Source organism: Anopheles marshallii, chromosome 2, assembly GCF_943734725.1.
Source record: "Anopheles marshallii chromosome 2, idAnoMarsDA_429_01, whole genome shotgun sequence".
In the NCBI taxonomy this organism is placed as follows: domain Eukaryota; kingdom Metazoa; phylum Arthropoda; class Insecta; order Diptera; family Culicidae; genus Anopheles; species Anopheles marshallii.
Genome location: NC_071326.1, coordinates 34,052,187 through 34,064,922, shown reverse-complemented (window position 1 = coordinate 34,064,922; position 12,736 = coordinate 34,052,187). Strand labels below are relative to the sequence as shown.

Genomic DNA, 12,736 nt, shown 5'->3' with positions numbered 1-12,736 from the left:
TAAACAATCAGCAAGCTTTGCAATACAGTTCCGCAGCTTGTACGAGTACTATGGAATGTGTAGAAAAAAGACTTAGAGAAGTAGAAGCTGTCACTTATTGTAAGTCTAATGCGTAATTAAATGTGTGCCTTGCCCGAGAAACAACACTACGGTTCTAGATTATTCACGATCCATTCAATGTACTGGCTGACCCGGGTGTACACCCCCGGCACGCCCTCGAGTCCGCACTTTCGACCAAAGCTAACCACACCGCCAAGATACATAACGCCTTCAAAATTGCGCTGCCCAACGTACATGAGCGGTCCACCGGAATCACCACGACAGGAATCTTTATTCGCTGTTCCACCCGCGCACACCTGCGTCTGATCGATATTGGCTCCCGGATACTGCTGTCTGCACTGTTGCTCCGGAACACCAGAGACTCCAACGAATAGTTTATAGCGACTTTGCAATTCTAGAAAAAAGGTAGATAAACGTATTAGCGCATCACGACCACGGCGATCTGCATCAACTGATGGGCACTGTTGCGTACCTTCCTCTGTTTGACCCCAACCAGCTACAACGAATCGTATTCCATCGTAAGACTTCATACGCTCCGCGGGTTGTATTGGTAAGCAAATGGGCTGCACGTAATCATTAAACTGTACTGTACGGGCAAGACGTATTTGTGCTATATCGTTCTTTACGGACGACGTACTGACGGTGTATCTCGGATGTACTAGCACTTTCTCGATTGCAATATCCTGAACGGGGTCGGCACAAACTGTTTCGCCGTGGGATACGTCACAATCTCTATCCGACTCGGTGTCCCACTCACCTAAACGGACCGCCGTTCTGAAAATAATCGTTTCGTCAGAGAGCCGTCGTTGCATTTCGCTACACGCGCACACTTACAGTGTCCAGCTTTGATGAATGTTAATACAGTGTCCCGCTGTCAGTACGTAGCGTTCGTTTATAAGTGCCCCACCACAGTGAAACTTAAGGTCGCCGTCTAAAACAGAGGAAAAAGCATACTTTAGACGGAGTTCCCGAAACTTTATCGAAACGTTGGACACTTACTCCTACGCCGATGCTGGATCCGAGCAGTCCAGGGATATTCATCGATATGTGCCCGTTCACCGCCGATGATGCGATCTGTATACTGAATTCCACACTCTTCAGGCAGTAGCTGAAGCTTTTCATCGTAAGACAATCTGTTCGCAACGGGTGGACTGCTGGGTGGTTGTGGTTGCACGGCCGGCTGGTTCGTTGTGGCCGGAACTGTATTCCCTGTAGCTTCACAGCACACTAGCACTTTCTTGTCGAGGATCCCGCAGCGACTGGCTTCGAGGTAGCGTACGATGTTTGCCGTCAGAAGCGGTTGATTCAGCAGACGCTGGATCAACGGACAATGATCCACCGTTACACAGATTCCCCCCTTTTGGTCCGGTGTTCGGCACTGGTTCTGATCTGATGGGAAATAGAAAGCGTGCAGCAGTCAGCGTCTAATATAGGTTGTACGCTTCACGTTCCTGTGACAATCCGTCTAAACGTAAACACAAACTCAACACTCACACTGAGCCACGCCGGAATGTAGCACGCATATGACGCCGATAATTACCCGTACCGCTACCTGCATACAATCACGTACGGAAGGCATCTCGTTCGTTTGCTACGGTACGGACGTTCAGACCGGTACGTTTCAGCACCTGTTCTATCCTACACCTGATCGCTGAACGGAACAGGTAGATCCACTGTGCGTACGGTTCGAGTGCGAAACGGAAACTAACCATTGGTGAACGCGAGCAAAAGCAGGTGGGTGATTCGTGTTGCGCGCGCGTTTGTGGTGACGAACCGATGATCGTACGCTAGGCGTTTTGGGGAACTCCTTTAGGAGGTGGAAACGAGTTTTGTATCATTGTGCTTTTTCTTTTGCAACTGAACTTAACTGAACTACACATTCTGCTACATCCTATGCAATTAAGAATATTAACACGTGGTTGCGAGGCTTCATCAAATCTCAAATGTAATTGTGCCCAGTGTCCAACCGGGACGGAACTAGTAGGATTTAAAATAGTGGGTTTCCTTCTATCAGTAATTCTTTTTATGTAACATTTGTCATTTCGGGAATTTCCCTGCTTGCATGCATTGTGCTTGTACGCGACTTGAATGTTTAAGTGGTTTGATGATGAAATGGGTGCTTTACTTTAGGCCGCAAAACCTGTTTTGGTGTTAATCATTTCATTACCCGCCGGTGGGAACTTGATTAAAAACTGATATATCGTACGGCTAATGATTTCGACGAACAAATATTCTCTATACAATTTGACTGTTTTTGCTCAAAGTTAAATGATATAAACTGCCGGCTTACTTTTAAAACTAGAGCCGTTTCTTAAATCACCCTTCTTCGTCATTCCTAAGCTATACCGTATCGCGCTCTGCAAAATCATGTAAATTAGTTTCGTTCGAACAATGCAACAAATAAAAGACATGTTTAGTTTCCCTTTCATCAGTAAGTATTTTGGAAGATTTAAAAGATGTTCCTAAAAATAAAGAAATAATTAAATTTGTTGCATTTGCATAACAAATTCGTTATCGGGGTTAAAAATTAAAAAATAAAACGAAACATTCAATAAAACCTATAAGAAATTTGGTGAATATTTACATAATTTCCAAACCGGAATGAAATTGGAATCTACTTGGTGATGGCAACAGGTTTGCGAATACTGAGAAATAAAAACAAAATATAAGATAGTCCAGAACTTTAAACATGCAACAGAAAACGTGCTAACAAGATCACAACGTACAAATTAAAGTTGATAATTATGACAATCCATATAATAATTCGATGAAAAATAACATCGATCGTATAACAATCCAGTCGATAGTGCAATATAGTAGAACGAACATTGATTTCTTTTTTCTAACCGCCAGATATTGCTTGAATAAACTGGGAAGAAGGTGAAGAAAACACTTTTCCATAAGATTCTCTTAACAAGCCATTTTGATGTAGTGGATGGCAACAAATATTTTTCAGGCTCGGAGAAGATTAAGTTGTTATTAGTTTTAGTCATTTGTTATAGGCAAGGTGGTAATGTCCTTGATTCCTGTGCACGACAAGATGATGATCTTTTATATGAAGCTCGTCGCCGCTATGGCTAAAATTGATGAATGTGTTCTAACTTTAAAACAAATTATCGGGTGATATTTTTTATTGAAGCTAAGATCAATGAATTACACAGTCCAATTCGCTTTGCCGCTATAGATGTATTTTCTTTACAGATGTGGAGCTTCTACAGAAGCTAAGAATCATAGACTGCTATACCATCGTTTCCAACACCCAGTCCATGTATTCGCTCATGCGTGTGTAGACCCCGGGTACACCGTCCGTACCACACTGCTCCAGACCGAAGCTCACCACACCGATCAGGTACCAGAACTTGAAAGCCGATCGACCATCCCCGTATCGCATCAGGGGCCCGCCAGAGTCACCACGGCACGAATCTTTGCCCTTCTCACCGCCGGCACAAAGCTGGGTGGAAATAATTTCCAACCGTATCGCGCTGAACGCATCGGCACACGCTTCGTTATCTACGACGGGCACACGCAGATGCAATTTTTTTGTGCTCGAAGTACTGTTTTCCGTTTGTCCCCAACCGGCTACGGTTACATACTTGCCGGTTAGGTTGGCTTCGCGGGTTTCCTGCGTAACCGGTAAACAGATCGGGCGAATAAAGTCTGTGAATTCAATCGATTCCGCCAGTTGCAGCAGTGCGATATCGTTGTAATCTGCACCGTTTTGTTTGTAGTACTCCGGGTGCACTACATACGCGCTGATCAGTACGTCTCGCACCGGGTCAGCACAATCATCGTCAATACAGTCAATGTCAGTTGTTGTATCGTACTCGCCCAGCCGGACCTGATATCTGTGGTATAATAGAAAGGTGAGTGATTTTGTCGCTAGCCACCATTAAGCGGTACACTTACACGATCCAGCTAGATGGTACGCCTTCAATGCAATGAGCAGCCGTTAGAACGTACTGATTGTGGATGAGCACTCCACCGCAGTGGAATCCGTACCGATTACTGCCTGCAACCATTGTAGCGTGTCAGTGTCTATTGAAGCTTTACACGAATTGGTTCAAGAAAAAGTCCCCTACCTTTGTAGTACTGAATCCTCGTCAGCCAAGGGTAAGCATCTAGTGAGGTCCTCTCACCACCGACGATACGGTCCGACTGCATTTTACCACACTCACCCGGTGGCGGTAGCTCTACCGGTGCGTCAAATCTTCCGGTCAGCTTGCGAACGAGCGGACAGCATACAAGCACCGAACGACCCTGCTGGCCACAGTTCGAATTTCTGACAAAGGTCCGATCCTCCGGAGTCATTTTTTCCTTCAATAGCAGCAGGCTTCGGATCGAGAGGCACGATCGTATCTGCACACATGAGCCCGCATTACCGTCCGGTGTCTGACATTCGTCTTGTAGGTTTACTGCAAAGAGGCAGAATTGAACGATAGCTGTTAATGATCAGATCCCTCGGAAACAAGAGCCATTTTGGAGCGCCGCACTAACATGCCACAGATGATCCGATCAGACCGATGACGTACACCAGCACCAGCACAAACCATCCCGTGTGTGGTGACATTGCGTGGCGAGATGAGAAAACCGCACTGGGGGAGTTGAAGCGATGAAAACAAACACCGAAAAACCTACAGCGTAAATCGTGCCACAGTGCTCGAAATAACGCACTGATGTTCTACCTGCCAGCCACGAGCTCTAGTGCGTTTCGTCTGCCCGTTGGCACGGTTATGTTCGGGTTTCGTTGTAGACGCTGTACCGAAAGCTGCCTAACCGGTCCAGTTGTTTCGAGGCACCGTATATGAGCGGTGGGGTAAACCTCGGGAAAATAAGACGGAATCTCCTGATACCACACTGCACATCTGCTGAGCAGTGGAGGACATCAGCGGTAGATGAAGAGATGTTGGAAGAGAGACAAAGAGAGAGAGAGAGAGAGATTTTGGATTATCATCTCGCGCTGCAAATATGTGATGTTGCAACCAATACCAGTTTAAAATGCTGCGTACACTATCAGAAACCGTGGCAGAGGTCAATATCGAGGTGAACTTTGGTGATATGATTGATTACAGTTATCCCTCAATGGTTGGGTTTATTTTAGTTAGGTTTCTCGGTAGGTGAAACCTCAAATGTTGAGTTACAGAAAATTTCCTGCTTGGTAGGCCTTATTAATTGAAAATGATGGGAATGCAACTCAACTATTGCGGTATCAACTATCGAGAAACCCAACCAAAATAAACCCTACCAGCGAGGGATGTATATCACAGTGTCACAAATGAACATACATCTTGTGCTATGGAAAACCTGTTGTTGTTGTGTTGTTGTTTTACGAAAGAGTCAAACTGAGCTAGAAGGAAACGTACGTTGTGGAGTACGAATGAAGGCTAACCGGTATCGTTGTGATTAGATTACCGGAAGAAATATAACCGCTGCTAAACTCGAAATGACAAGAAAAAGCTTTGTTTTTGCAAAAGATATTTTTAATTGCTGCACAAACTGATTCTGCCGCACTAATCCCATAATGAACAATCGTTAGTTGATGATTGACTTTTTGTTTCTGTTTGCTTGAGGGTCAATCACTATTGCTTAGTGCTTCTTGGAATAAAATTTTCCCTGTTATTGTTGCCGGTACCATACAAGCTGGAACCATTTCTAGAATAATCAAGATTAGCGTCGATTAGCAAGGAAGGAGTGCAACAAAAGTTGGTAAATCAAACATGGTCCGGGGGAAACTTGGACAATTCGAAAAAAAACCCATCCCCTTTCCGGCAGCAATGCAAAGAAACACGGCAGATCATCGACAGTGTGTGAAACCATAATACAACCATTGGTCAAATGAAACCGAAGCCGGTTTCCGCGAGCGTTAATCAACCGGTGTGGTGTTTGCAATTGGGAATTCCCCAATCAGACGCTCAACGCTCGATCGTGTCTGGTCGGTGGGCACGCGTCCATCAGTATGCAACACCCGAGAGTAGCGAAAAAAACGAGAGCTCTGGCAGGCAGAGATAAAGAGAACCATATTAACAGGAATGGGGATAATGATCCAGAGGTGTATACTGTCGTTGGCTGCCACGGTCATAGTGGTCGTCGTAAGATCTGGACCTCGGCAGAACAAGTTTACGCGTACAAAGCTCGAGGCCAAGTTCCCAAACCATATGTTGATGAATGCCCCATACCCACGGACACGAAAGTTGCTGAAAACAAAAACCTGTTCTGCGCGGGATGAAGATGATCGTTTGATGACAGGCAGTAGCAGCCCGGGCGGTTGCGATCGTGTTGATCGAGTACAGCGGGGAAGGTTCACCCGGGAAGGTTATCACCGAGTGAAGGTTTTTTCGACCGTGCTGCTCGTCTTGGCGGTTGCGTTCGGCGTACGGTGTGTAGCGGAAGCTGCGATGTCGTGCGGAAGCTACCCAGGGGAAACAGGGAACGTTGATCGTTGATGGTTGTGTTCGTGCAGCAATGCTGCGATGCCGAATACCTTAGAAAATAGACTGATAGTTCTTGCTGATACAGTCCTCTGCCAACGCTGAGGAGCAACGGTTGTGCATTAAGATAGACTCCGGTGCAGCAGAGCCGTACGCATCGTTTCATATCGAGAATCGAATCGTTCGTGCCTGTGTGGGAGCGGATTTAGTGTTCAGCAACACGAGAGCAAATATGACCGGCAAACGTGAGATGGGTTTGCTGATTGTTGGTTTGTTGGCATTGGCCGGGCATAGTGTTTCGGCGCTAGGTAAGGCGAAAGATAGGAGAAATTTCACACTTTTTAGAAAAACAAACGTACATGTATGCCCATTTCATTTTTCACCACCAATTCAGAGCTGGGCCAAGACTGTGTGAATCCTGCCGGACAGGCCGGTAAATGTGTGTTGTTTAGAGAGTGTCAACCTCTGATCACCATCTACAACAAACCGGTCAACACGCCGGACGATACGCAATTCCTGACGGAAAGTCGCTGTGGTGTTTTTGAGCGCAAAACTCTGGTAAGTTTGCATGTCGCATGACGTGGGTGAACACAATTTACGCATTGTTGTAACGGCTGCTAATGTAGGAGCTCTTTCCAATATTTATTTATCAAATTAACCTCATGAGTTCAGTGCCGGAGAGCTATCAGTATGGTTTTGGTATTAAACTACGGAATGGGCAGCAGCTTTAGGAACCTGTTTCTTGTGAATGTCAACATGATGTCCGGATAAATTTGTGCCTTTTTTGTTTTTGTTTGTAAACTCAAAAAACAGGTATGCTGCGCGGGGGTAAAGAGCTCTGAAAAAACATCACTGCCCGAGCCGCCGAACTGCGGAATCCAGCTGTCGGATCGTGTCATTGGTGGACAGCCCACCAAAATCGATGAGTTCCCGTGGACGGCGCTGATCGAGTATCAGAAACCGGATGGACGGTTCGGTTTCCATTGTGGTGGTTCCATCATCAATACGCGTTACATCGTTACCGCCGCTCACTGTATTAGTTCGATTCCGCGAACCTGGAAGGTGTAAGTATGAAGAAACGGAACGGCGCGATTCGCCGACCCATGCTAATGTATCGAACGTTTGCCACCACAGCCATCGGGTGCGTTTGGGCGAGTGGGATCTAGGTTCTTCCAACGATTGCGAAGATGACTTCTGCTCCATTGCACCGATTGATCTGGACATCGAGAAAATCATTGTACACACTGGTTATGACACACGAGACAAGAGTCACCACAATGATATTGCGCTAATTCGCTTCAATCGGGAGATTCATTATTCCGAGACGGTTCGACCGATTTGTTTGCCACTGTCTGCCTCCCTTCGTAGCCGTAAGCACGCGGGCATGTCCAGCTATGCTGCCGGTTGGGGCAAAACGGAAACGGCCTCAGCGAGTCAGAAGAAGCTGAAGGTGGAACTCAACGTTGTCGATTTGAAGGATTGTGCACCAGTTTACCAGCGCAGTAGCATCACTCTCGACTCAACACAAATGTGTGCCGGTGGAGCACGACTGAAGGACACGTGCAGCGGTGACTCGGGCGGCCCTCTGATGCGTCAGATCTCCGGATCGTGGTACCTAATCGGTGTGGTCAGCTTTGGACCACAGAAATGCGGCACGGCCGGTGTACCGGGTGTGTACACTAATGCTGCAGAATATGTTGATTGGATACGGGACAATATCTACTAGAACAACAAACCACGCTAAATGATACATAAAAATCGTGACATGTGGCGCTTCGGTGTAAGCGTTTGCAAACTTGATTAATCTAAAATATATAAATGAAATGTTCGATTAAACACAAGTAGAACTGATGGATTGTTAAGTGTTCCGAAGAGAAACTTTATAAAAATTATTTAGAAGCGATGACATGTTTAGTCAAGCAAACATCAAAACATGCGTTTTGAATTGATCGGTTGGTCGTATCTGTCGGAAACCCCGTGCAGATAAAGAAAATCAAGCTGTTAGGGGTCAAGTGAATACGAAACTGGTCCTCTACAAACTGGTTATTGTGTGCAGGTCATCACTCATAATCACTACAAATGTATTGGTAGGGATGCTGTTAACACTTGTTCATGTTTCAGAAGTTTGATTTCCAATAGTCGTTGTCCATCGGTTGAACGAAACGGTGGTGCAAGTACCATAGGCGTGTCATATTATCGCAAGATGGTGTTTGGTAGTGTGAACATTTCCCGATTGAGTCTTCCATTGGTTATTCTCATGTGCTGGACAGTGCAAAGTGTATCAGCGCTCGGTACGCATAAGAGCTAATCATAGACGTGATGTCCAACATTTTCAAGTATTTTTTTGTTCATTTCGATTTTGTTAGAGCTGGGTGAAAGCTGTGTAAATCCTGCAGGAGAATCTGGCAAGTGTATCCTCTTCCGAGATTGCCAACCACTCGTCAACATTTACAATAAACCCATTAACACGCCACAAGATACAGAGTTCCTCACGCAAAGCCGGTGTGGTATGATACAACGAAAAACATTGGTGAGTGGACGAAAGAGTTGAAATCAGGTGTTTGATTTGTTTTCACGCTCAATTTCCTTTTACATCTTAATGTGATCACAGGTATGTTGTGCAGGGTCTATTCAGAAATCTTCATTACCAGAGCCTCCCCATTGCGGTGTGCAACTGTCGGATCGTGTTCTTGGCGGTCAGCCAACACACATCGATGAGTTTCCGTGGACGGCGTTGATCGAGTTTCAGAAACCAGACGGAAGCTTTGGTTTCCACTGTGGTGGATCACTTGTCAATGAGCGGTATGTTGTTACTGCTGCCCACTGCATCAAATCGATCCCTCGCAGTTGGAAGGTGTAAGTATCAGTGAAGCGTTTCGTACACCCAGTAATGCTACTATGATAAAATTCTTATCAATTGTTGGCAGCCATCGTGTACGTCTTGGCGAGTGGGATTTGTCAACGGCTAATGATTGTCAGGATGGCTTCTGCTCCAAAGCGCCGATCGATTTGGACGTTGAGAAGATTGTTGTTCACAGCAATTATGACCCGAAGGATCAGAGCAATGCCAACGATATTGCGCTGATTCGTTTCACCCGATCTGTTCAGTACTATGAAACAGTACGACCTATTTGTCTACCATTGAGCGTATCGCTTCGTAATCGTAATCATGTCGGACAGCCGAGTTATGCTGTCGGTTGGGGTAAAACAGAAACTGCTGCAGCGAATGAGATGAAGCTGAAAGTTGAGATGAACGTCACTAGCTCGCAAGAGTGTGCACGAGCTTATCAGCGTGGGGGAATTTTGCTTAAAACCACACACATGTGTGCTGGGGGTGTGCGTGGCAAGGACACATGTAGCGGTGATTCGGGCGGTCCTCTGATGCGTCAAATTGCTGGTGCATGGTATCTGATCGGTGTGGTCAGTTTTGGACCACAAAAATGCGGCACAGCTGGTATACCAGGTGTATACACTAATGTTGCTGAGTATGTAGATTGGATACGGGACAATATCTACTAGAAACAATTGTTTGCGGCACATCAAGCTTGTGATATGTGACTCGTGGGTATAAGCAAATAGAAAAACGGATAAACACAAATATAGAAATAAAGCATTCGATGAAAGCACAACTTTTTTACGGGTTTCAGTGTCCCTAGGAGAAATATCTATGAATGTTCATGGAGGAAAGCTTCCATAAGGTTTGAATGACTCACAATTCACTTTTATCTTGCAAAGTTTCGTTCGAAAGTTCTGGTGCTCTGGTGCTTCTTCTGTAGCATTGTGAAATGGAAGGTCTTTGTACGTAACTTCTGGCATTCGGTGACTTATTCAACACGTAGCTGGAAACTCGGTCCTTCATATGGCTGTACAGTTCAAATATGATTTAATCAAATGTAATGGAAATGGAATGGACTGGCATTAAACCCCGTGTGGCAATCACCTACAGCTGGACAACCAGTTCGAAGAGAAAGTACATATAATTTAAAATTAATTCTGATTAGAAAATTTCTAGATTAAAGTTAGTGTTAGCAAGGTACCATTATCGGACATTCTGAAAATTTCCAAAATAAATGTCAGAGGTTAAACACATTTAAAACTGAAGCACTACACACAGCTTGTAACAGTGCTGATAGGGATGCTGTTAACACTTGTTGATGTTTCAGAAGTTTGATTTCCAATAGTCGTTGTCCATCGGTTGAACGAAACGGTGGTGCAAGTACCATAGGTGTGTCATATTATCGTAAGATGGTGTTTGGTAGTGTGAACATTTCCCGAATGAGTCTTCCATTGGTTATTCTCATGTGCTGGACAGTGCAAAGTGTATCAGCGCTCGGTACGCATAAGAGCTAATCATAGACGTGATGACCAACATTTTCAAGTATTTTTTTGTTCATTTCGATTTTGTTAGAGCTGGGTGAAAGCTGTGTAAATCCTGCAGGAGAATCTGGCAAGTGTATCCTCTTCCGAGATTGCCAACTACTCGTCAAAATTTTCAATAAACCCATTAACTCGCCACAAGATATAGAGTTCCTCACGCAAAGCCGGTGTGGCATGTTACAACGAAAAATATTGGTGAGTGGACGAAAGAGTTGAAATCAGGTGTTTGATTTATTTTTACACTCAATTTCCTTTTACATCATAATGTGATCACAGGTATGTTGTGCAGGGTCTATTCAGAAATCTTCATTACCAGAGCCTCCCCATTGCGGTGTGCAACTGTCGGATCGTGTTCTTGGCGGTCAGCCAACACACGTCGATGAGTTTCCGTGGACGGCGTTGATCGAGTTTCAGAAACCAGACGGAAGCTTTGGTTTCCTCTGTGGTGGATCACTTGTCAATGAGCGATATGTTGTTACTGCTGCCCATTGCATTCACAAGGACGTTGTGTAAGTTTCGAAGAATTATTTTATAAACAACCTACTGCTACTATTGTAAAATTCTTATCAATTGTTGGCAGCTATCGTGTACGTCTTGGCGAGTGGGATTTGTCATCGGCTAATGATTGTCAGGATGGTTTTTGCTCCGATGTACCGATCGATCTGGACGTTGAGAAGATTATTGTTCACAGCAATTATGACCCGAAGGATCATAGCTATAAAAACGATATAGCGTTGATTCGTTTCACCCGATCTGTTCAGTACTCTGATACAGTACGACCTATTTGTCTACCGTTGAGCGCATCGCTTCGTAATCGTGATCATGTCGGACGGCCGAGTTATGCTGTCGGTTGGGGTAAAACAGAAAATGGTACAGCGAGTAAGATGAAGCTGAAAGTTGAGATGAACGTCACTAGCTCGCAAGAGTGTGCACGAGCTTATCAGCGTGGGGGAATTTTGCTTAAAACCACACACATGTGTGCTGGGGGTGTGCGTGGCAAGGACACATGTAGCGGTGATTCAGGCGGTCCTCTGATGCGTCAAATTGCTGGTGCATGGTATCTGATCGGTGTGGTCAGTTTTGGACTAAATAAATGCGGCACGGCCGGTGAACCAGGTGTATACACTAATGTTGCTGAGTATGTAGATTGGATACGGGACAATATCTACTAGAAACAATTGTTTGCGGCACATCAAGCTTGTGATATGTGACTCGTGGGTATAAGCAAATAGAAAAACGGATAAACACAAATATAGAAATAAAGCATTCGATGAAAGCACAACTATTTACGGGTTTCAGTGTACCTAGGAGAAATATCTATGAATGTTCATGGAGGAAAGCTTCCATAAGGTTTGAATGACTCACAATTCACTTTTATCTTGCAAAGTTTCGTTCGAAAGTTCTGGTGCTCTGGTGCTTCTTCTGTAGCATTGTGAAATGGAAGGTCTTTGTACGTAACTTCTGGCATTCGGTGACTTATTCAACACGTAGCTGGAAACTCGGTCCTTCATATGGCTGTACAGTTCAAATATGATTTAATCAAATGTAATGGAAATGGAATGGACTGGCATTAAACCCCGTGTGGCAATCACCTACAGCTGGACAACCAGTTCGAAGAGAAAGTACATATAACTTAAAATTAATTCTGATTAGAAAATTTCTAGATTAAAGTTAGTGTTAGCAAGGTACCATTATCGGACATTCTGAAAATTTCCAAAATAAATGTCAGAGGTTAAACACATTTAAAACTGAAGCACTGCACACAGCTTGTATCAGTGCTGATAGGGATGCTGTTAACACTTGTTGATGTTTCAGAAGTTTGATTTCCAATAGTCGTTGTCCATCGGTTGAACGTAACGGTGGTGTTGGTAGTA

The 12,736-nt window shown here is 44.7% G+C and overlaps 5 protein-coding genes across 5 annotated transcripts; 3 read left to right on the top strand and 2 right to left on the bottom strand.

The window, feature by feature from the left end:
• Positions 1 to 146: 146 nt before the first annotated feature.
• On the bottom strand, positions 147 to 1,639 carry LOC128719588 (CLIP domain-containing serine protease B4-like). The gene is made up of 5 exons (XM_053813214.1): positions 1,555 to 1,639; positions 1,060 to 1,449; positions 895 to 991; positions 533 to 834; positions 147 to 454 (listed from the first exon to the last, which is right to left on the bottom strand). Exons 1-5 carry the CDS (start codon positions 1,637 to 1,639, stop codon positions 147 to 149), a joined length of 1,182 nt encoding a protein of 393 aa, XP_053669189.1.
• Positions 1,640 to 3,298: 1,659 nt separating this feature from the next.
• LOC128719596 (CLIP domain-containing serine protease B4-like) lies at positions 3,299 to 4,834 on the bottom strand. Its single transcript, XM_053813222.1, has 4 exons — positions 4,555 to 4,834; positions 4,140 to 4,472; positions 3,967 to 4,069; positions 3,299 to 3,905 (listed from the first exon to the last, which is right to left on the bottom strand). Exons 1-4 carry the CDS (start codon positions 4,625 to 4,627, stop codon positions 3,299 to 3,301), a joined length of 1,116 nt encoding a protein of 371 aa, XP_053669197.1. The 5' UTR covers positions 4,628 to 4,834.
• A 1,883-nt stretch (positions 4,835 to 6,717) lies between these two features.
• Positions 6,718 to 8,211, top strand: LOC128719593 (CLIP domain-containing serine protease B4-like). Its single transcript, XM_053813219.1, has 4 exons — positions 6,718 to 6,793; positions 6,880 to 7,043; positions 7,299 to 7,549; positions 7,620 to 8,211. The coding sequence occupies exons 1-4, from the start codon at positions 6,718 to 6,720 to the stop codon at positions 8,209 to 8,211; spliced, it is 1,083 nt and encodes a 360-aa protein (XP_053669194.1).
• Positions 8,212 to 8,688: 477 nt separating this feature from the next.
• Positions 8,689 to 10,004, top strand: LOC128719590 (CLIP domain-containing serine protease B4-like). The gene is made up of 4 exons (XM_053813216.1): positions 8,689 to 8,776; positions 8,852 to 9,015; positions 9,097 to 9,341; positions 9,413 to 10,004. The coding sequence occupies exons 1-4, from the start codon at positions 8,689 to 8,691 to the stop codon at positions 10,002 to 10,004; spliced, it is 1,089 nt and encodes a 362-aa protein (XP_053669191.1).
• A 726-nt stretch (positions 10,005 to 10,730) lies between these two features.
• Positions 10,731 to 12,034, top strand: LOC128719594 (CLIP domain-containing serine protease B4-like). The gene is made up of 4 exons (XM_053813220.1): positions 10,731 to 10,818; positions 10,894 to 11,057; positions 11,139 to 11,371; positions 11,443 to 12,034. Exons 1-4 carry the CDS (start codon positions 10,731 to 10,733, stop codon positions 12,032 to 12,034), a joined length of 1,077 nt encoding a protein of 358 aa, XP_053669195.1.
• Positions 12,035 to 12,736: the final 702 nt, after the last annotated feature.

Bases quoted from the DNA above. Each gene is read 5' to 3' on its own strand.
- LOC128719588 (XM_053813214.1), bottom strand. From the start codon at position 1,639: ATGCCTTCCGTACGTGATTGTATGCAGGTAGCGGTACGGGTAATTATC. The intron at 992-1,059 runs GTAAGTGTCCAA...CCTCTGTTTTAG, and splicing joins GATCCAGCATCGGCGTAGGA to ACGGCGACCTTAAGTTTCAC. The intron at 455-532 runs GTACGCAACAGT...CCTTTTTTCTAG, and splicing joins TTGGGGTCAAACAGAGGAAG to AATTGCAAAGTCGCTATAAA.
- LOC128719596 (XM_053813222.1), bottom strand. From the start codon at position 4,627: ATGTCACCACACACGGGATGGTTTGTGCTGGTGCTGGTGTACGTCATC. The intron at 4,473-4,554 runs GTTAGTGCGGCG...GCCTCTTTGCAG, and splicing joins GATCGGATCATCTGTGGCAT to TAAACCTACAAGACGAATGT. The intron at 4,070-4,139 runs GTAGGGGACTTT...CAATGGTTGCAG, and splicing joins GAGGATTCAGTACTACAAAG to GCAGTAATCGGTACGGATTC.
- LOC128719593 (XM_053813219.1), top strand. From the start codon at position 6,718: ATGACCGGCAAACGTGAGATGGGTTTGCTGATTGTTGGTTTGTTGGCA. The intron at 7,044-7,298 runs GTAAGTTTGCAT...CTCAAAAAACAG, and splicing joins TTTTTGAGCGCAAAACTCTG to GTATGCTGCGCGGGGGTAAA. The intron at 7,550-7,619 runs GTAAGTATGAAG...TTGCCACCACAG, and splicing joins ATTCCGCGAACCTGGAAGGT to CCATCGGGTGCGTTTGGGCG.
- LOC128719590 (XM_053813216.1), top strand. From the start codon at position 8,689: ATGGTGTTTGGTAGTGTGAACATTTCCCGATTGAGTCTTCCATTGGTT. The intron at 9,016-9,096 runs GTGAGTGGACGA...ATGTGATCACAG, and splicing joins TGATACAACGAAAAACATTG to GTATGTTGTGCAGGGTCTAT. The intron at 9,342-9,412 runs GTAAGTATCAGT...AATTGTTGGCAG, and splicing joins ATCCCTCGCAGTTGGAAGGT to CCATCGTGTACGTCTTGGCG.
- LOC128719594 (XM_053813220.1), top strand. From the start codon at position 10,731: ATGGTGTTTGGTAGTGTGAACATTTCCCGAATGAGTCTTCCATTGGTT. The intron at 11,058-11,138 runs GTGAGTGGACGA...ATGTGATCACAG, and splicing joins TGTTACAACGAAAAATATTG to GTATGTTGTGCAGGGTCTAT. The intron at 11,372-11,442 runs GTAAGTTTCGAA...AATTGTTGGCAG, and splicing joins TGCATTCACAAGGACGTTGT to CTATCGTGTACGTCTTGGCG.